The sequence below is a fragment of the Cicer arietinum genome, chromosome 7, assembly GCF_000331145.2.
Source record: "Cicer arietinum cultivar CDC Frontier isolate Library 1 chromosome 7, Cicar.CDCFrontier_v2.0, whole genome shotgun sequence".
NCBI lineage: Eukaryota > Viridiplantae > Streptophyta > Magnoliopsida > Fabales > Fabaceae > Cicer > Cicer arietinum.
The window spans coordinates 17,189,896-17,211,547 of NC_021166.2; the positions used below are offsets into that span (position 1 = coordinate 17,189,896).

At 30.5% G+C, this 21,652-nt stretch overlaps 3 protein-coding genes and 1 long non-coding RNA gene across 16 annotated transcripts; 1 reads left to right on the plus strand and 3 right to left on the minus strand.

Annotated features, from left to right (window-relative positions):
• On the minus strand, nucleotides 1–1,751 carry LOC101515282 (uncharacterized). The gene is made up of 5 exons (XM_027336453.2): nucleotides 1,714–1,751; nucleotides 1,169–1,292; nucleotides 499–579; nucleotides 210–308; nucleotides 1–105 (listed from the first exon to the last, which is right to left on the minus strand). The coding sequence occupies exons 1-5, from the start codon at nucleotides 1,728–1,730 to the stop codon at nucleotides 1–3; spliced, it is 426 nt and encodes a 141-aa protein (XP_027192254.1). The 5' UTR covers nucleotides 1,731–1,751.
• A 2,764-nt stretch (nucleotides 1,752–4,515) lies between these two features.
• Nucleotides 4,516–10,775, plus strand: LOC101493038 (glutathione S-transferase zeta class-like). 13 transcript variants are annotated; one of them, XR_012161269.1, is made up of 12 exons: nucleotides 4,546–4,763; nucleotides 4,847–4,958; nucleotides 5,045–5,101; nucleotides 5,193–5,278; nucleotides 5,374–5,445; nucleotides 5,687–5,740; nucleotides 5,889–5,967; nucleotides 7,119–7,180; nucleotides 7,525–7,584; nucleotides 8,208–8,328; nucleotides 9,027–10,332; nucleotides 10,483–10,775. XR_012161269.1 is itself a non-coding variant. In XM_027336730.2 (11 exons), exons 1-11 carry the CDS (start codon nucleotides 4,761–4,763, stop codon nucleotides 10,519–10,521), a joined length of 672 nt encoding a protein of 223 aa, XP_027192531.1. In that variant the 5' UTR covers nucleotides 4,528–4,760; the 3' UTR covers nucleotides 10,522–10,775. The 13 variants fall into 13 exon arrangements, 11 of the variants coding, with proteins under 11 accessions (XP_027192528.1, XP_027192531.1, XP_004509451.1 ...); XR_012161270.1 differs by having other exon boundaries at nucleotides 10,285–10,332; XM_027336730.2 differs by lacking the exon at nucleotides 8,208–8,328 and having other exon boundaries at nucleotides 4,528–4,763; nucleotides 10,285–10,332.
• Nucleotides 10,776–14,212: 3,437 nt separating this feature from the next.
• LOC101494413 (uncharacterized) lies at nucleotides 14,213–15,479 on the minus strand. Its single transcript, XM_004509396.4, has 4 exons — nucleotides 15,338–15,479; nucleotides 14,780–14,942; nucleotides 14,545–14,691; nucleotides 14,213–14,457 (listed from the first exon to the last, which is right to left on the minus strand). The coding sequence occupies exons 1-4, from the start codon at nucleotides 15,355–15,357 to the stop codon at nucleotides 14,341–14,343; spliced, it is 447 nt and encodes a 148-aa protein (XP_004509453.1). The 5' UTR covers nucleotides 15,358–15,479; the 3' UTR covers nucleotides 14,213–14,340.
• A 1,465-nt stretch (nucleotides 15,480–16,944) lies between these two features.
• LOC101515608 (uncharacterized) lies at nucleotides 16,945–18,809 on the minus strand. The gene is made up of 5 exons (XR_001144400.3): nucleotides 18,155–18,809; nucleotides 17,895–17,972; nucleotides 17,697–17,802; nucleotides 17,458–17,596; nucleotides 16,945–17,286 (listed from the first exon to the last, which is right to left on the minus strand). It is a non-coding gene; the product is annotated as an uncharacterized lncRNA (long non-coding RNA).
• Nucleotides 18,810–21,652: the final 2,843 nt, after the last annotated feature.

The window sequence follows — 21,652 nt, forward strand, 5'->3', positions numbered from 1 at the left end:
TCACAGTGTTCTGACATTGTAGAAGAAAATGGAAACTGAATCATAAAAGAACTGTGGTCTGGAAGAGTTGTGGTCGCCATCAAATTTTATGATATTTTTATCACCCTACAAATTCATAAACAAAAGTTAGATAATTTGGCTGTCAAAGAGAAAAAATTGCAAACTTGTTTTAGAAAATATAAACTCAAATATTTGTATTAAATTAATACTGCATAAGATTCAGAGATGAGATCAGAGTGGCGTGGCTGAATGAATTTCTCATCGCTTGCATGTCCAAATAAAACAGGAATGAATGTCTTTGGTGCAACCTGTAGACTTTAAAAGCATTAATTTAAGATAGAAATGGAATGAAATGACTCTAAAAGCAATTAGTTAAACCTAAAAAGAAAGTCTATCACACTCAGATTTCATGTTAAAGACAAAACACGATCAATAAAGTTTAGATAATTGTGTCCATAATTATTTTACTTTTAACAAAGATGCACAATTAATACTTACCAGAATACAGTTCAGTTTCATAATATCAAACTTTGCCTTCTTCTCAATAACCCGCCGCATGTATTGTACAGCCATTTTAACCTAATTGGGGAGAAAATGAAGCAAAATATCTGACTTAAGAAACATACTATACAATTCAAGTTGGCAGCTATAGGTCTTTAGCTTAGATCCATGTTGCTCAAAGATTTGAAGAAGAATGAAACCGCCATAAAAGTGAGAAACTCGTGCAAACTAAGCAAAACAATCAAGAAACCCTAGATCCAAAATCAAATCTTAATCAACATAAACTATTCTTCAATCCCATGGATTCTTGTTCATTTACTTTCCCATCTTAACAAAAAGGAAATTACTAAATTAAGAAATGCAGATACACCAAGTCCTAGAAGCTAGAGCCTAGAACAACTTAACTTCTTCCAAGTTCCAGCAAGAACTATTGAAAAATGTCTACAGATTACAAGTACAAATAAACATAAGATGCAGTTACAACAATGCAATAATTTTCAAGTCTTTTGCAGTCTGAATAACTCAATGATGATGCGCCACAATTGTTTCAAAGAAACCAAATATAATCCGACTTTTTTTCAACAAAGAGTGACTGTTTCAATTGAGCATTGACAACAAAAGGAGTTGAAATCCCCCCTCCCCACAGAGAGAGAGAGAGAGAGAGTACAGTGAATTTTGGAAGCCGAATTTTATAAACATCCACGAGCTCCATCATGAGATTATATAAGTTTGAAAAGGCACTATCTAATACCATTCCAGCAATAGAAGGGTCTTCGGCTCCATAAAGAAGGCTACATCACACCAAAGCAAAGTGAATACTCAATTACATTATAGATCTTTGATATAAGTGTGGATTATAATTACATGTATACTACAACACCCAGTATCTTGGGCTATAAAAACTTCTAAAAATACGTATTAAAATGTTGAAAAAAAATCAGTTATTTCCCTCTTTATCTTCTTCACATTTATCAAATTATTAAAATATATTTTTGTTTCAACCACAGGAATGCCTCGAGAGGCAGTTTTGTCCACAAACATGCATGGAGAAAGATAGAAGTTGACACCGTCCTTAACAAAAAACTTAAGGCATGGAATTATATTAGAATATGTCAAAATAACCCATTGAGAACCTTTATTCTCTCAGAGTGGGGTCAAACATAAATTCTATTAAAAAATTAATTTTAAAAAATTAATTGGAAGATGTTGTACCTAGTAACTGCGCCCATTGATCGTCCCCATTAATCTCAATGGGTTATTTAAAAAAATCCATTTTTACGATAAATTTTTCTAAAAAGATTGTCACCAAATTTTTTGAGAAAAAATTCGATATAAAATTTTTTTAGAAATCAAAATTTTATATTTTTTTGAAAAAAAAATTCAATTTTTTGTTAAAATATAAAATCTCAAAATTAACAAAATATTGGTAGTGAATAAAAACTAAATCCAAATATAAAACATAAGTGGTTATCCAACCGGTTTATATAAACCAGATTATAACTATATGATTTTAACCACATATTTAAAATGAATTTGGATCCGATTATGGATTTGGGCCTCATAACCGGATTTTTTGCACAACCCTAATTGTGCAAGTCAATTCGCATTCTCATCCATTCAATCTAGGTCAAGTTGTACAAGTAAATGTCAAGTTGTAAAAGTAATCGTGCGGAAGGTAGTAGCTAAGGCATAAATAATGAAACTTTTAATGGCATTTTGAAAACAAATTGGGTATATCAATAGGGAATATTGTCTTTCTAAATTAACTTGGAGTACTACATTGAAATTGTGCAGAAAGGAAAACGCAGCATAAGTGGGAGTTTTATTCTAGGCTTGCATTGGTGTAGAGGGATTTTAATAGATTATGCTATGTTTTGTTGAAGTAGTAGCATGTATTCGTATTGTCTCGTGTATATTTTATGTGGGGGATTAAGAGGTTGTAGTAGAAACTTATGACTAGTATTGTTGTGTGGTGTCATTACTTTAGCTTCTTTGATTAAGGATATAAATTCAGTCTGTCTTCCCTAGTATAATTAAAATTTTAGGCAAGGCAATTTAAGCCTTGTGTTTTGTCCCACACTCCATACATATATAGGCTGTTGCTCAAATGCCTTTGGACATTGCATATTGGCTTGAACTTTTAGTTGATTTAGATTCAATATTTGTGTCAATCTTTCATTTTGTATTCTCCAAATCAAGCTAATAATATGGATGTGTAAGATGACTTAATCTTAGTCTTAGTTCAAATGTGTTTGATTACAAAATTTTGCAGAAGTGCATGACCTTCTAGCTTTTACCACTAGTTGGTTGTTGGTGAAGTACATGCAATCAACGTTTCAAACATAAATTTGGGTAATTCAATCAGAAAAATGATGCATTAATAAAGGGAGTTCAATTTAGGTAAACCAGTCGTTGTGGAATTCTCTCTATAAGTATAAGAAATAGATGAAGATATATTTGTCCAACATGACATCTTTTATAAACTTCAAATTTTTGAAACCAGTTATTTTCTATAATAAAATCTTCTCTCATGTATCAAATTGCATTGCCCAAATTCATTACATGACTTACTTTTCCCTTGATTGTCCAAGCAGAATGTGTTCCTTATTCTATCAAGATTACATGAGACATTTTATGAGATTTCAACATTCCGGGAGACTTTTCCAGAGAATCAGCCAGATGTAGTAGGGTAGTTGAGTCAATATAGACAGTATATGATAAATTTTTGAATCCCCCATTTGTTATTTGACGAATTAATGAATGTATTAGATTAGCAATCTACATTATGCCGATTCTTATTAGTTTTAGTTATCTTTGTCATAGTTTGTAGTTTTCAATGCTTGATTTTAATTGATGGATTACAGAAATGCAACCTGATGTTAGGTTGGAAAAATTGCAGCAGGACATACTGATTTTGCATCTGGTAGTTGAATTCCACAAGTCTCACCTAAATTCGAATCAAATGCATAGAAATATGCAATTTATAATAGAAGCTGCCAAAATTGGTAATCTGCATCAACTATACTGATCCAATCCTAAATACACGTCACTGCTGAGATCAAAGAAAGAGATAAAATTCTGAAACTTTTATTGCTGCAAATATTACATGTTAGTTTTAATATACCATAAGCCTCGCCAAATTCAAAGTTACATGCATAAAGATTGCAATTTGCCTGCAAAAGGAAGGTAATACCGAGTCAATCTCATGAAAGTTTACCTCAAAGTAAATCTATCTCTTAATTCCTCCAATGGAACAAGTATCACATTAATTGGACCTGTACAAGTTATGCCTACATGAGTATCATCAAATTTTGAAATGTGCTCAAGTAACATTGGTTTTAAACTATCGGTAGCACTAATCAGTATGGATTTGATATAAAATACAAGACTAACCAAAGATATGAGATGTAAGAAATAATCCACAGCTACTTTCACACCTTGAATGTGGCCACTGTTCACTGACCATATCATGCCTATTATCAAATTAAATATAGAATTAAAAAAATAGTGCAGTATCTATTATTTGTACTCCTTATCAGAAAGACTTAATTGCACAATGAACCAATATCATTAATATTGCTCCCTTTCTCAGAGATTCATTGATAGCGAACATTGAATCATCGAAATTATGAAATATAAATCATAATTGATATAATTAATTAAAATTAATCGTTAATTCATCGAAATTATAATTTTAAAATCATAATTAATCTATATTGTCTAGATTAATTACATGAACAAAAGGAGAAAACAATCATAGAAGAAAGTATAGAAATTCAAATAAATTAACTTTAATACGGCATCGATGACATTTGCGATTTTCTTTTACAACACCAAATTCAAATTACTAAGTGATATGTCATTTTGACGACTTTTCTTAAGCAGGTGTTGGGATTACCAAGTTATAATTTATATTATTTGCAATTTTTATGCGTGTTTAATGGCTTGAAGGTTGTAGAAGGAGAAGAAAAAAAACGTGACAGCTACTCTACAAAAAATATAAACCACTTAATTGATAGTTCACTCTAAATACTCTTTAGCCTTAAGAATATATTGAAATTTGTGTTTTCAATTTTTTAAAATTGAAAAAGTTATTTTTTCTATAGAAAACGTTGATTTTTGATTTCTTAATAAAGCACAGTTGTCAGTACACTTTGACCTTTTGGTTCAGGCCAACCGTCACCATAACTTATACTTATCATCGTCAGCTTCGTTTTGAAGTTGGAAGAACGAGCACGGAACTTGGCTCCGGCAAGTCAATGGTATGTATCCTATGCTATGCATATTTTTAATTACTGTTTCCTAATAATAATCTAACTCGTTATGCTTCGTTGATTCGAACAAGGCAAGCGCAAGCGTTGGCGAAGAAGAACATAATAATAATAATAAACTGATTCTGTATTCATATTGGAGGAGTTCATGTTCCTTCCGACTCCGAATTGCTCTTAACGTCAAAGGTACTCCACTCATTCAATCGTTCCTCTTGTTTATTAATTAAATAAATTATTAAGGCTCTCTTTCTCTAACATTTTCATTCATTCAGGGCTCAAATATGAGTACAGAGCTGTCAATCTGTTGAAGGGAGAACAAACTCATCCTGGTTTCTTATCCATAAACCTAATTTTAGTATTATTATTTTATATATTATTAATTATACTTAATTTAATTAATTTCCTTTTTCACATATTCAGAGTTTCTCCAGCTCAACCCTATTGGTTTTGTTCCCGTTCTCGTCGATGGTCCTGCTGTAATTTTTGACTCTTTCGCCATTATTATGGTCACTCTCAATCCTTTCTTTTACTTTTCCAATTATTGAAATTGTTTGTTTATCTCTGATCATTTTTTTGTGATGTCTAAATGAAATGAACGCAGTTTTTGGAGGATAAGTATCCTCAACATCCTTTGCTACCCACTGATATTCACAAAAGAGCTATCAATTTTCAGGTGGTTACTATTGCATTATTTTCTCCAAAATTTGAATAACCAGGCCACATAGATAGTGCAATAAAGTGCTTTTTTCACTGTTAAAGTGATGTCAATTAGGATCAGATGATATCAAATTGGTATATGTAATCAAATTCAAATTATAATTTTATTATTGGGTTGTAACGGAATTGATGTTCTGGATTCTCTCTTCCTCAAATTAACCCGTAAATGGATTCCCTTTTGATGATTTGATCCACAGGCTGCTAGTATTGTTTCCTCATCTATACAACCTCTTCATAACCTAAATCTCCTGGTATGTATGTAACCTTTTTTTCTACAAAATTTTAGGTTGTTTATGTCCTGGTATGTATGTCACCTCTTTTTCAATAAAGAAAGAAGCAACCTCTCTGTTGATCTAGAGTGCATATTATAAGTTCATTTCTATTTTTCTTTTCTATTAGCAGAAATACATCGAAGAAAAAGTTGGCCCTGATGAAAAGCTTCCATGGGTCCAGGGTGTAATTAGAAAAGGCTTCACAGGTGAGATTAAACTAACTTGCTCACCAATTGGTTTTGAGAGGGGTTAATAAAATTAATAGCGAAAGAAATAGTTCCATAGTTAATGTCAATTTTGTCATGCATTTATTCAAAGTTAAAAAAATTTCTTTACTATTAGAGCCTATTGCCATAATGGATCATTAAGAGAACAAGGTTTACTTTCTCAATTTTAACTTCATAGATCCTTTTGGTCCAAACGTCAAGAACCATAAGTTTCATTTATATAACATGGAAATGGGCTGGTCTCATTAATTAAAATTTTCTCCCGGTACCATCTATCATACTACCCCTTATCCTTATTTGTGTTTCTACAATATTTGATTTTGTTTTATTCTTAATTAATGGAACACATACAGTATTTGGCTATTACAATGATAGTCAATGAGATGAGACCGATTGAGTTTCTACTATTTGGGCACTACATTTCTTGATAAACATTTGGACTTATGTTTGGAATGAACTGGAAATAAGAAGAGAAACCAAAAATAGAAAGTGCATATGATGAGAACGAAATTCTATCTTCTAAATTATCCCTACGTTGGTAGTTCATGAGACTGTAATAACCAGTTGGATTGCCGATAGTTGATATCTATATCCATCAGGACCTCAACTTTTTTGAAAAATGAACTGCTTATTAAGGACTTTGTCAACAGTGCAAATCTAATTGTGAGCCTATCAAAATAAGTGCATCTTATGATTGGTCAAAGTTAAAGTTAGCCCTGGTGGAACAAACTTTGTTAGCTTGAGCATTCAGGTTTGGTTATTTTTTAACAGGCTAGCATGCAATGTTAACAGTTGAAGAAAATGTTCACTGTGGTATTTTGTCCTCCCTGCTTTATTTTTTTATTTTTTGAATGACACATGTTAGTATAGTCAGTATTATGTTGGGGCCTGGAGGTAGGAATCGAACTCTAGACCTCCTTATCTCTCCACTTCTAAGCTCCCCCACCCCAACCACCAACACCTTATATCTCTTCATTTACTGATAAGAAATATTCTGTTTATGTTATGTCCTTCCTTACTAGATATAAGTTTCCTTACTAGATACAAGTTTCCTTACTAGATACAAGTTTCAGTGTGTTGTTGACTTAATCTAATCTAATATAATATATTTACAATTGAATGTGGTTCAGCACTTGAAAAGCTATTGAAAGAACACTCTGGGAGGTACGCTACTGGAGATGAAATTTTCATGGTATGTTGCTAATCATTGAAGTTTGTTCGTTTTAAAACTAATAAGAGGAATAAATAAATCCTTTCAAAAGGTTTTAGTAGCCCAAAAATCTTGGCTTCCATTATCTACTATTGATATGTCTGATCATTGATGTATAATAATGTAATAAATGGTATTTATGCTCTGTTATTTTGGAATATAATAATGCAATTCAACTCCAGATCACAACTCATAAGTTTTTGAAAATTAATAGGGTTCTCTGTAGAAACAAGTACTAGATTTGCATCTTTTTTTGGAATGTATTTCCGGTTTAATGTTGTTTATCGTAGTTATGTATAAATTAACATGTTCATTATCATTTGCAGGCGGATATATTTTTAGCGCCTCAGTTACATTCTGCATATAAGAGATTCAACATTCCCATGGTAATATTCTATTGTCTCGCGTAAATTTTATGTGGGGGAATAAGGGTTGTAATGAAACATATGGCTAGTATTGTTGTGGTGCAATTACTTTAACTTCTTTAAGGATGTATCTTCTCTCTGTTTTCCCTATTATAATTAAAATTTTAAGCAAGGCAGTTTTAGCCTTGTGTTTTGTCCACACTCCAAACATAGGTTGTTGCCTAAATAACTTTGGACATTGCCTATTAGCTTAATAATATGGATGTTTAAGATGTTAATGTTAGTGTTAGTTCAAATCTGTTTGATTACAAAATTTTGCAGAATTGCACGAGTTTCTAGCTTTTACCACTTGTTGGCTGTTGGTGTCGTATATGCAATCAACGTTTCAAACATAAAATTGGGTAATTCAATCAGAAAGAGGATGCGTTAATAAAGGGAGTTCAATTTGGATAAAACCAGTTATTGTGGAATCCTCTCACAAGTATAAGTAATAGATGAAGATATCTCCATCTGACATGACATATTTTATAAACTACAAATTTTTGAAACCTGTTATTATTTTCTATATGAAATCTTCTGTCAGGTATGAAATTGCATTGCCGAATTCTTCATATGACTTGCTTTTCCCTTAATTGTCCAAGCAGAATGAGTTCCCTATTCTATCAAGATTACATGAGACATATTATGAGATCCTAGCATTCCGGGAGGCCTGGCCAGAGAATCAGCCAGATGCAGTAGGCTAGCTGAGTCAATAATTTGGCATTGGTGAGTGATTGCACATGATAATAGGTTGTGTGTGAGTCTTTGATCTGTAAGGTTCGACCTCTTCTCTTGAGGGCATGTAATTTTCCTTGGCCATTGTCCTAGCAATGCCTTCACAATTCATCTCTCTTTGAAGCTGAATATTAGGATCATGTTCTACTGAAACTGAAAGTAGAGTAACAGATTCGGTCCTCCACCACCACTATTAATATAGCTCACATATTGGCAATCCCACATTTTGTATATAAAATATTGGTATTAATCTAACTTGAATTCTTGATACTACTGCCTTTTCTCTCTACATGATCTGTCCAGCTTTGTGACACTTTCCGACGACTCTAAAAAACTTGTACAAGGCATTTATGACCTCTTATATAAATCCACACACTTTCATACATCTCAACAAAACAGGGTAGCTGAGAGGGAAAATCACCATCTTATTGTGATTGCCCATACTCTTTTGCTTTAACCACAAAATGTTGGTTAAACAGCTTGCTTTTTTGGTCAGTAGTATGCTTTTTTTTCCAGCTAATAATTTTGAAGTCCTCATGAAGTGTTAGTTCCTAGATTTCTTTATATTACACTTCATCTCGTGTATGGTTGTGCATGTTTTGTTTGTGGTCTTTCTCTTGATCAGTATAAGTTGGTTATTGAAGATGCAAAAAGATATAATTGTCGTTTGTGTCATATTACTTTGGTAGATGTCACCTTCTTTGAAGAGCACCATATTTCATCTCTTCGGCTGATCCTAATGTACTTTTAAGGGTCCTACCTACTTCTATTTTGGTCCACCTTTATCTCCTTTAAAGGTCCAATTGGCGGGTTCTACAACTGTCGAGACTTGAGATTCAATCATATCCTCAGCAGAAACCTCTCATTATGCGTCATGATCGATGGGATGTCATTCTAGATTTCCAGCAATTGAAGAAGCCAATGAGAATAGCAATGAGTCGTTCCTGACTCCAACGGTTTTTCATAATGCTGATCTGTACAATATGAATGATAACTTTTTTTTGATGATTATCTACCAATTGCTCTTCAAAAAGATACTCGACCAACTTGAAACCCTAATCACATTCACAATTTTCCAAGTTTTCATTGTTTATCTTTAGGCTCTCTCATTTGAGATAGAGGCAACGGCATGCCATGATGAGATGATTGCTCCTGAGCATAGCGGCATGTGGGACTTAGTTCCTCTTTTCTAAGAAAAACATTTTTTATATGTTAATGTGTTTATTATGAAGGTTTATTTAGAAAGGCAAATAGATCGTTTAAAAGTTTGCTAGTTGCAAAAGGGTACAGTCAAATATATGGCCTTAATTACGGTGTTACATTTTCTTTAGTGTCCTAGATGGCTTCAATTTGACTTCTTGTTGTGGCAACTATTGGCATTGGTCATTATATCAAGTAGGCACTAAAAGGGCCTTCTTTCATGTTGAAGAAAAATGTATATGGAGAAACCACATAAGTTTGTTGCTTAAGGGGATTAAGATTTGGTATTTAAGTTGAAGTTATCTCTTTATGGTTTATAACAAACATTTTGTCAGTCATTTTCAAACCATAGATTTGGGGAGAGTTAAATACTTCCCAAGTCTTGATATAGCTTATTCAGAGAGTGGTATGTGCTTTCGCAGAGAAAAAATGACTCAAATATATGAAACTGACACAATCAATTGAAAACCTGGACCCTCCTCTTATGTGTGCAAACAGTAAACTATTATCTACTCACCCCGAAACCTTATTTAGGTCTTGGTTGATACAAGAGATTAGTGACGAAATTGGACTATTTCACAATAACTGTACCAAATATTTCCTCTACTGTAAACGCCACGAGTCAATTTGTGCAATCTCTCTGTGTTGGGCATTGAGGGTTTAAATGTAATCTTATATTTAAGAATATTTTTTGAATCAAGGGTTTGTTGTTTGATTACAACGGAAATACAATTGTGGGATGTTCAGGTGCAGATTGGGCAAGTCCACTTATTAATTAGCTTGATCTATTTCAAGGTATTGTACTATTGTTGGGGGAAACCTTGTAGACTAGAAAAGATGCATGATGTGGTTTTCCAGACTAGTGTGCAGGTTGAATGAAACTGAATTATAATAATCAAGATGCTCCTAACTTGCATTAAACCCAAGTCTTCTATGTTATTTCAGGAAAAATGTCCTCTTGGGAAATTCGTATCGTGTTTCTGATTTCTTGGAAAGTTTCGAAGCACATATATTCTTTTCATTATTGCTGTCATATAATTAGTATCCTTATTTATGTAGTTTCCAATATTAAGCCGTAAATCTTGTAAGGGTGATTGCTTGTGCTTAAAGAAAATGTAATTGAGTTCTATTAATGTAATTGAGTTAGTACTAACAACAATAGACAAGTTGATTCTTTCAAGTGCATAAATGCATTGCCCTGTATTACAAAATAATCAGACTTTAAAACTCCTTTCTCATTTTTCTATACTGGGGGTAGGGGACTTGCGGTGGCTGAATTGTGTGACCGTAACCTTATCCTTATCCCTGAATTGTGTAAATTAAAAAAACTTAGTCGTATATGAATATTGAATATTAAAATTTACCTGAACAACATAAGTAACAGCACATGAATTATGTAATTGTTGTTTTGGTTTGGTTTGGAAATAATGAATCAATGCTCCAAACCTTTTATATCAGTTCAATTTAATTTTGAACGAAACATTAAGAGTTCGATTTAATTTTACTGAACTATTGTCACGACTCATTGATTTGATTTTCTTCATGAGTCTTGTTAATAAGTATTTATTTAATATAAGTTTCTATATTTAAATTGTTAACAAGTACCTCCTTGGATTCCTTAGCATTGTGTTTCTTCGTTAATTAAATCATGGCAGATCCTAAGAGCATCTACAGCGGTGAACTCAATATGGGTTCTTTAGATGGGGTCCACTGTGCCACATCATCTTGAAGCAATTCACTCATTTTCTACTCCAACGGTGAACTCAACATGATTCAAGTTCTACTATGCCACATCACCCTAAATCAACTCATTCATTTTTATGGTTTAACTTTTAAAAAATCATATTATATTCCATTACTTTAATTTATACATTAATATTTAATTTTATTATAACTTAAAATATTAATTTAAATGAAAAAATAAATAAAAAAGTACGTTAATAAAAACTTTAATAAACTTTTGTAACAAAAATTGTGAAGAAAAAGTATGAGTAACAAATTGTTTCTATTAATGAGCTAACAATCGTAATTAAAGGAGAAAAAAAAGGCTAACGGTGGTATATTAACTAAAAAAAAGCTAATGATTACAAAATTATTATTATTTAATAAATTAAAAAGAAGTTAACGACTATAAATTAATAAAAAATGATAAATTTATTATTATTAATAAATTAATAAAAGGTATCGGTTATAATTATATTATTATTAAATTGTGAAAGTGGATAGAAAAAAAAACAAAAAAAAGGTAACTGCTATGAAGCACCGTTCCTTCCTGACAGTAACGTGATGACAGCTTGGCACAACTCCAACGGTGAACCCACAAAAAACAGGAAGTTAAGTAATTACACGCTGGCGGACGAACTCATTTTCACTCCCGTTGTAGATGCTCTAATTGGTAATTATGAGTGATATGATACCAACTATTAATCTCTTTATTTTATTAATTTTAATTTTAGAAGAAACAAATTTGTATATTTTGATGTTGTAGTATATGTTAAGTAGTGTATTATTAAGAAAATATAGTCAAGTGATTGTATTTTCTTTCATTGATAGTATTTGTTGGAAAAAAAACTCATATAAGTAAAAAGTTATAATTAAGTGATTGTACTTAAATAGTTAATAAATTTTGGTGAATAACAAATATTTAAAATAATTTTCAATTATATTTTACTTACTTCAAATTAAATTTTAGATAATTAAAACTCAACTTTCTTGAAAATTATAGAGTTAAAATAAAACTAGATATATATAGAATAAAGAGCATTTCTTTAATAAATATATTGTTTAAATTATTAAAAATTAGTAAAAAAAACCTAAAAAATATTGATCCTATCGTAATCTCCCATGGCCAATTTTGTCTGTTCCTATCCTTTACTACCAAAAGAAGTTAACGTTCCCATTCGGCCATTTCAACTTCACAAGTTTTGCAAGGCAGCCTTGGCAGTTGCCACAGCAATTGCACTGCAATTCTGCTTTTTTTATCGAACCAAAAAGTTAGTTACTAGAAGAACAGAGGGGAAGAGAGATGATGCACTAAAAGCCAAAAAACATTGCTTATTTTTATTTATTTATCTTTTACAACTTTTCAGTTTCTCTCTTCTTATCTTGGTTGTTTGCTTGTGCCACTATTATATTATCATTACTCCAATAAAATAAATCATTTTCTTTGTGAGATCCATAATTTCTTAATTGAATTTTATATTTCTATTTTGTTTTCTATTCATTTCCATATTACTAGGTAGTGATGATAGAAACCATTTATAAAAAAATTAAATATAGTTTTCTTAAAGACGTTAAAAATTATAATTTATGCATGAATAATAGTAATTGAATATTACATTTTATTTTTTAAGTAAGAATTTTAGATAACTGGTTGGCATTTACTGTCTTATTATTTCAAAATATTAATAACAACTCGACGACAAAATTCAAGTATTAAAAATTTAATAAATTACAAAAACTTACGCTTAATTGTTAAAACCAAATTTTCTCCCTGTGATAATTGCACTCTGTGTTTCTATTTATGCAAAAAGGCTGAATTTGTAAAGACACACCCGCACTTCACTCGTTCGCGTTCTGTCTCTCTCTGCAAATGAGAGTTTGTCACAATATAGTACTACTAATTTACGCGGTGCTGGAATCAAATCATATCAAAACAGCTTCTTGGTTTCAAAGATGGGATTTTACTAATCAAAGTTTGCATACAATTGTACATCTATGACATCAACATTGACAACATTACTGAAGCTTGTTCATTTCTACAACTCAACCCACAATCCATGTCTCATCCTAAAGTGTTTCCACATTCCTTAAGCTTGCTTCCCTTAAATGATAATATTGCTGATGTTTAGTTTTTAGTTATCTCCCTTTTTATTCCTATCTAGTTAGTTTTTATAATCAGATTAATATAGTGCTTAGTGAATGTTTTCGAATATAGTATATATAGTGAAAAATGAGTGAATTACTAGACTCGTGATTTTGATAGTGTATTTAGCATATCTTGTGAATAAAAATATAACTTGGATGAGTAATCACCGGTTTTTAATTCTATTGGGCCTTTGACAGTCTATTGTACTAACGTTTGAAGCTTCAAACATTCACGCCTTCAGCCCAACAAGCTTACAAGTAAATGATGAAAGTTCATTTCAACTTGTGAGACTTCAATTCAAAATTTATTAGTTAAAGATCATTGTAGACAGTTGTGGTAGTAAGTTAAAGAACGCCAAAAGAATTTTAAGAAGCATGTTTTAAGTTCAAATTTTTTAAAAAATAACAATTAATTTCCTAGCATTTACAAGTAAAAAAGAGCACTAGATAAACTTAGAAAATAAGATACTTCTTCTTCTATGACATAAATTCTTCCCGTAGTCGTTGAAATTAATGTCAATATATTATAAAACAAACAATTATATTAATCACATATTAAGTAATTTTACTATGTATAGTTTTAAAATTTAAATATAGGTTTGAAGTGTCACTATTCTCCCACTCTAGCATATTTTGTTTCCTTCCATATGTATTATTATACTTACATTAGCTCTTGTTTAATTTCATGTTCAATATTTAAAGCGTTTGATATCACAAGACACTGAAACAGATACCAAAGAGTTTGAGCTTCTTGAGTTGTGATAACTATATTGCATTGCTAAAATTAATTGCCATTTGGCTCAATTGATTGATTTGATTCTATTTATGTATTATCTATAATCTATAAATAGCAAGTAAATAATATGAATGGCCATTAATAGTGTGCTTGCTTGGTCAATGGTCACATTCCCCTCTCCTTGCAACTTTACAAAGTGGTCAATTTTGACCACTTGGACATGCTTGTGCTAATTTTCTAAGATTTTCAATAATCATAACCAGTTTTGTATTAAATCGATTCACAAAACACTTGGGAAGCCACCCTGCAGGATCCAACTGAAAGAAAACAAACACAATGAGGATTATTAATGTAAATTAAGAAAACTTAGTCGTATATGAATATTGAGTATTAAAATTATTTACCTGAACAACATAAGTAACAACACATGAATTATCTTGAAGCTTCTCCACTACCCATCCTGAGTGTAGCAATAGTCCTCTTATTGCATTATTTTGCTTAGGATGTAATCCAGCAGCTATTTCCTTTGGCAATGAAGCAACTGCTACTACCTACAAATTCATTCATTCAGTTAACTTTAAAGCCATGATTCTAAAACACGCTTTATGGTATAAGTTAATTTTGAGTAGTAATTATTACCACAGTGCCATCTTCCATAGTTTGACGTCGCTCATAGACAATGAATTCTCTATTCCTGAACAGTGGCTTGGAGTTATCTCCAAACCTAAGACGAATTATGCTGAGGTTGTCTTCAATTTCTTTTATGTATCTTGCTTCCACCAAATCAGAGTCCCATTGCTGGCTTAACACAATCATTAATTGAAAATCAATATCATAATTAGTATTTTTATATTCTTAAAAAAATTATATATTTTTTAAATTTAGTGTTAAACTTCATATATATTTAACAAATTTGTTTTCGTGTGTTGCAAGGGTTTTCCATACTAGTACCAACACATTCACATTCACAATCATGTGATGTTAATGTTGAAAAATAGAAATATATAAAAAGGAAAAACTAAAAGTGCTAGAGACAAAAGTTTTCTTTTTCTTTTCAACATTCTAGATGAGAATTAAATCTAATTGTTTGAAGTCTCCTACAATGTTTATTTTTTCTGTTTTGTTTATTGAGCTCCATAAGAACATAAAGATAACTTTATGTTGGTTCTGTGATTAGATGAGAAAAATGGGATTCACCTTTGCAGCATCAATGGCATTAGCAACAGTGATGAATTGTTGTGGAGAGACAGATCCAAGTATCCAACGGCTGCGAAAAGTGTGAAGTGAACCTGACCTACGTTTTGATATCTCTACTCCATTGTCAAGATTAAGTACTTTCGCACTAAAACATGAAGAGTGTTCAAGGCATTAAAGACACCTGTTAAGAAAGAACACAAGCCAACAAATTTGTTGCTCGTCTTTTCATCTTGTCTTTTGCCATGATTCATATATTCCTAAATCCTTGTCTTTGATAAATGAACATGTTGTAAATCATGATGTTGTCAAGATTTATGTTTGTTCTTGATGTTCATACACATGCTCATATGCTTATTTGATTTTCGCACTAAAACATGATTATATTCATTTTGACCATCTTGATGAATGAATTAGGAAATTAATTCCAACAAGTGGTACTTGATAAGGGAGCGGGAGTTGATCTTGATGTTGAATCCTTGTATCGAAGTCACATTTGAGGAAAAAATTGTTGGGTCTACTTAATGTGTAGTTAAGTCTCACATCTATTAAAAACGTGGTAAATATTAAATATATATAAGACTGATGGTTCACACATATAATGTCTTAAGACTTTGGGTGGAAATGTGATGACAAAATCTTTCGTGGATCCTACTCCTGCGTCCTTGAACTCCCGAACAAGTGGAGAAAATTATTAATCAATTTGGTATCTTGTACGAGAATTTTCATTGAAGATTATTTTTGTGATAGTTTTTCTATTAATCGATGGATTTGCATTGTTTCAAGTTGCGAGGCTTTTCTAAATGAAAAAATAAATATTTTCAATTAGTCTAAGAAACAAGTATTGATGCTTGATATGGTAGCGTTTTCTTTGAAATTTATTTCCTATTGTTCTATAAATTGATATAATTTTTTTCTCTCATTTTATGGATTCAGACTCATTGATTTGGTTCTTCGTTAAGTTTTTAAAGTTTCTTTTATTATGATTTTGGATCAGTTTTTGGAGTTCATTGTAATAATGCATTAATTCGGATTCTTTGGATCCAAATATAAATGGGACCCACTACTAGAATAAGGTTTTACCTGCGGCTTTAAGTTAAAAATCTGAAGGAAACACGTTTACCTGCGGATTTACTTGAGGAACTATTTCCCCACGTAAAACCTTCGTGGATAATTGTTTCCTGAGGATTTCTATATCCGCAGGTAAGGTACATGCGGATAATTCCGTAGGAAAAGTCAATAAAATCCGCAGCATATATTTTATATATTTAAGGCATTTTCTTACGAATTTTCATGCAGAACAAGTCTGCAGTAGTTTCCTGCAAACGTTATGCAACATTGTTTTGAACGAAAATCCGTAGGTAAATCCGTTTCAATATTGTTTTCAAAGAAAAATCCGCAGGAAAGGTTCTTTTCTAGTTTTTAAAATATATGAAAATTTCAACTAAAAGTATATGAAAATATATAATATTTTTGAAGTATTTAATTAGAATACTATTAAAATACTTTTGAATTCCTCGATAATTTAGTAAATACATTTTGCCTTCTAAACTCAACTCAAATTTGTAATAGATTATCTCATTATAAAATTTCTATATAAATGACTCGTATATTTATATTATTCTCATAAATACATCAATAAACTTACCCTTTTGTCTTAATTGTTTGGATAAACATCTTTATAATCAAGCTAAATTTGAAATATTACAAATAGTAACAATCTAACTATAGATATGAGTTGGATCCCTCCTACGGCTCAATAATACATATGATGATGAGGATGGATTTGCCCCAACATTCTCAAATAGCTAATCCTCCACTGATGATGATGGATGAACTTTGGCTCAACAGAAAACCAAATAGTGACATGTATTATCACAAGGATAAGGACAATCAATGACTGTAACACCTTCTCAGTCCAAAAACCAGTCTCCAACAGCTAAAGCAATTACCTACATATTGTTAATGTATATGTACATATTAGTATTCGATACATAAATATATTTAAATTAAAGAGTATTATCAGCAATCATCTCAAGAATCACCATTAAGTAGCATTTCACATTGTCAAAAATCAAGCTTGTACTAACATTTCCCATTGTCAACTAAAAGCTTGTACTCACCTTGTTCCCAACAGCTGGAGAATTATCTGAAAACCATGTATCCTGCCTCTCGGTTTGGCAGTACGCAAAACACGAATTAATAAACAGTCCATTATGTTTTGATCTTGAGAAATCTTTAGCAGAATTCAGCATGTGATTCCTGAATCATGTATTCAAAAGACATTAAAATGTCTTAAACAAATGAATAGTATGTATTTAAGATTTCTCTTCACTTGCAATGAATGGTACTTATAAATCACCTTGCAGAAATTGGTTTTGTGGCCTAATACATTTAGCATGGTTTAATCTGCAATCATGCTAATGTCCATGGGGATCTGTTGATGGAGGAGCTAAACTAGATTGGATCTGATTATAATTGGAAACGTGATTGTTTAGTACAAATAATTTAATGATCAATACTATCGTAGATCATATTATATGATTTATGATAAAGTTACCTGCCATGAATCATAAGCAGCATTAAGAAGAAAGAGTGGGGTTCTAACACTGATAATCAAATTCTGAGGGAAGAAGCACTGAAAAGAAGTAAAAACAAAACACTAGTCATTAAAAGTTCAATATAGAGCAAGCAATATCAAGAGATCTATCTTCTGCATATTCTTTCAAATTATATTAACAATACATTAATAGCGAAGCAACCGGTTAAACAAAGTATTGTTGGCTGTAGCATAACAAAGTATTGGAAGAAAATACTCACCGAGATTTGGACCTTTCTTGCGACATATTTTATGGATCCTCAATCGTTCTCTTTGAACACCACATAGCCCCTGAAGAAGAATCTCAACTGTCAAGGTAAGTAAGAGGTTTTAAACACAGTTAAGTGAGCAATGCAAGAGCAAAAGAAAGAAAAGGCAAGATTTGCATGTTGATTCATAGAATAAAGTAATGAATACCATTAACTAATAAATGAAGCATTTTTGGTCGGTAAATAATACTAGTAAACATAAAATTAATTTCGAGAACTCTTTGGCTCATTCAATTTGACAATAGACTTCAATTACAGAAAACACTGATATCTGCAACTAAAGCAATTTGCAAATTGAAAATGTTCAAAAAAACAACACACAAAAACACTAAATCACAAGAAAAACCCTAAATCAGAAGAAAATCAAAACCCTAATTCACTATAGTTCACGAAAATCATTTTTCTCCTCCTTTAAGTGGTCACATTTTACATTCAAATTCAAATAAGAAATCAAATGATAAATGGAAGAATCAAAATCAAAGCTCACTGTAGATCACATTCAAATTTCTTGAGATTATACTATGAATACAATCGATGAATCAATCAAATAGAAAGAGAGCGTGCGTGGAACGTGCAGTGCAATCCCTAACTAGATAAATAAAGAGCTTTTTATATAATTCGCTTACTCCTCTCTGTTTACAATTTTATTAATTAATGCCTTTTAATTAGGTTTCCAATTAAAATAAGGTAAATGTTAAGTAATGTCTCAAAAATATTTGTTAAAGAACTCAAAAAAAGTAAAATTAATTAAAAATATATTAAAATTTTTATTTTCAATTTTTTAAAAGTTTAAATAGTATTATTTTTATGCATAAATTCTATTTCTGATGCTTAATAATAATTCATAAAATAGTTATATAAAAAATAATAATAGATTAACTTTTTTTCTCCAAATCAAAGCTGATTTTTTCCTTTAAAAAATAATTATATTTTATTTATATCAAAATAAAAACTTCTTTAAATATAAAAAATAAATCCTAAACTTTGATGCGGATTTTGCTGGAGATGTTTCCTGCAGCATTTTACCGTAGATATATTCTAAGGGAAAATGTGAACGTTGCTGCGGAAACGATGTCACGTGTAAATCCCCAGGAAATAAAAAGTTTACCTGCCGTGTTACCTGCGGATTAGGATACCGCAGGAATTATCCTGAAATAGGTGGGAGCCGCAGCAAAATCCTTAGGTATTACCCAGGAAATTCCGCATGAAAAAAGCTGATTTCTAGTAGTGACCGTTATGAATTCCGTGATGAAATTAATCTGAATTTGTGGGTTATTGTGTTATAAATGTGATCACCAATATAATGTCATATAGATACATAACAATCATGAATTGCACCATATATTTTGTACATGAATATTAGTTTCATTTTTAATATGTGTTCTGATTGAGTCGATTAGAGATGGTATCACCATTTTATTATAATTTAATTTTGAGTTGACTTGGATGTATTGTTGAAAATTTGTGCAAATATCTGATTATACCTTATCTTTTGACAAGTTTATGCTTTAGCAAAATCTGTTATTATTACAGTGAGCACATTAGTGGTGATAAGGTGAAACAAAGATTACGAGATGTGCTTAATACCATTTTTTTTGGCATCACGTGATGGATTATTTTGAAATTCAGATTATTGATTTTGCTATACACATGAATATGAACTCATGTCTCATTTTTGGCTTTCTGGGCGTTAAGAGTCAACCAATTTTTTTTTTAATAAAAAAAAATCATTAAATATTATTTTTATGATTTAATTGAAATGGAATTTGGTAACTAAATTTGAATAAGGCTATAAAGAATAATTAAATGTGTTTTTTACTTTATGGAAAAAAATATGGTAAAATAAAGTATTATATTATAAAGGTTTATCTTTATGGCAATTGGTAAAATTATCTGTTGTTTACTTTGAAGATAAATGCTCATTCTTTTTATTTTTGCGTTTTGCTTCTACCCATTATGGCTGTTTAGAGCATCCTTTGTAATCAATTTTTTATGTATCAACTAATGTTGTGGTGTAATTAAATTATTTAATTATTTGACCGATTTTAATTTATATTTGTGATGGTAAACATGGGACAATTATAAAAATTTACTGTTTAAAAATAGTAATTGTTACTAGTACTTTTGATCATTGCAACAAAATATCATTAGCAATTAATATTATTGTCTACAGACTTTATATTAATGTTGCATTAAGTATTTTGATGAGCATATTTTGCTTTTGTTCTCTTTAAACTAATATAGTTTATGAATCTTAAATTAAATTAATTTTAATTTCTAAAAAGTATTTTTACCTTTACGGTTTGGTATAAAGAAGAACAACAATATTATTTTTGGAACTAAACTTTGTATAAGAAGGAAGAAACTATTACGCTATTAGAATTTAGTATTTCTAAAGTAATAATTAAATATGGAAAATAAGTTTTCTCAAAAACACATAGGTTATTTTATCATAAAACATGATATTTCAAATACATTACAGGTGGTAATTAAGATGATATTTTATTGTCATATTTCTTTGCTTAAATTAAAGTTTTTTTAAAGCAATAAAGCAAAATTAAGCACTCGTCCGAGAGTTGGTACTAATTTCATTAAAATTATTAGGAAAAGAAAACATAAATGACACATTACATAAATATTTAATCTTGTAGATACGTTAATGTCACGACCCAAAAAATAAACACAATGATTGGCGCACAAGCTATGCTCTTAGCGTGACAAACCTATCAACTAACTTAGCAATTAAACAATTAAATAGTTCTAAATAACCATTTCGAAAAATATATAATTTTTCTCGAAATTTCGACAGAGTATCCTCTGTAACTTTAACGTTCTCAATTTAAAAAATTGTTGTTTAAACTTCTAACTTAGTCATAATTCAAATAACATAATCTAAATATTTAATATATTTTCCAAAAGACTTTTTAGATTCAAATAACTGCAAAATACATCACGATTCAACAGACTTTACCAAAATCAAAATAATAACATATTCAACTGTATATCAATTCAATATAATAACTCATAGAAAACATATTCAACTGTATATCAATTTAATATTTAAATATTTTATAACTCATACATAAATCAAAATAATAACATATTATATAACAAAGACCATTAAAATAAATAAACGATGAAATCGAGAAAAATTGAAAGGTTGTGTTCCCTAAATTTTTAAATAAATATTTTAACATAGAAAACGAGTAAAATAATAATTATAGCAAAAATAAAAATATGACAATAATTATCGTCTATTCACAACTATAGAGAATCGTCTAACTTTGTTCTCCAACAACTCATAGAGTAGCCGACAGGACATCAGCTGACAAACCAACCTGAATATCAACAAATATTATCAAGACTTTAGAAAAATTATTCTAAAGTCTAACTAACTTTAGGAAACTATAAAAATCCTTTAAATCTACTCCAAGCACAAAAATAAGATTT

Excerpts from the sequence above, each read along its gene's own strand:
- LOC101515282 (XM_027336453.2), bottom strand. Across the intron at positions 580-1,168 it reads TTCGGCTTCCAAAATTCACT|GTTAAAATGGCTGTACAATA; the intron begins GTACTCTCTCTC and ends CTCCCCAATTAG. Across the intron at positions 106-209 it reads TCATCTCTGAATCTTATGCA|GGTGATAAAAATATCATAAA; the intron begins GTATTAATTTAA and ends ATGAATTTGTAG.
- LOC101493038 (XM_027336727.2), top strand. Across the intron at positions 5,102-5,192 it reads GGGAGAACAAACTCATCCTG|AGTTTCTCCAGCTCAACCCT; the intron begins GTTTCTTATCCA and ends TCACATATTCAG. Across the intron at positions 5,968-7,118 it reads AATTAGAAAAGGCTTCACAG|CACTTGAAAAGCTATTGAAA; the intron begins GTGAGATTAAAC and ends AATGTGGTTCAG.
- LOC101494413 (XM_004509396.4), bottom strand. The coding sequence starts at position 15,357 with ATGCCATTGATGCTGCAAAG. Across the intron at positions 14,692-14,779 it reads CTATGGAAGATGGCACTGTG|GTAGTAGCAGTTGCTTCATT; the intron begins GTAATAATTACT and ends ATGAATTTGTAG. Across the intron at positions 14,458-14,544 it reads TTGTTACTTATGTTGTTCAG|TTGGATCCTGCAGGGTGGCT; the intron begins GTAAATAATTTT and ends GTTTTCTTTCAG.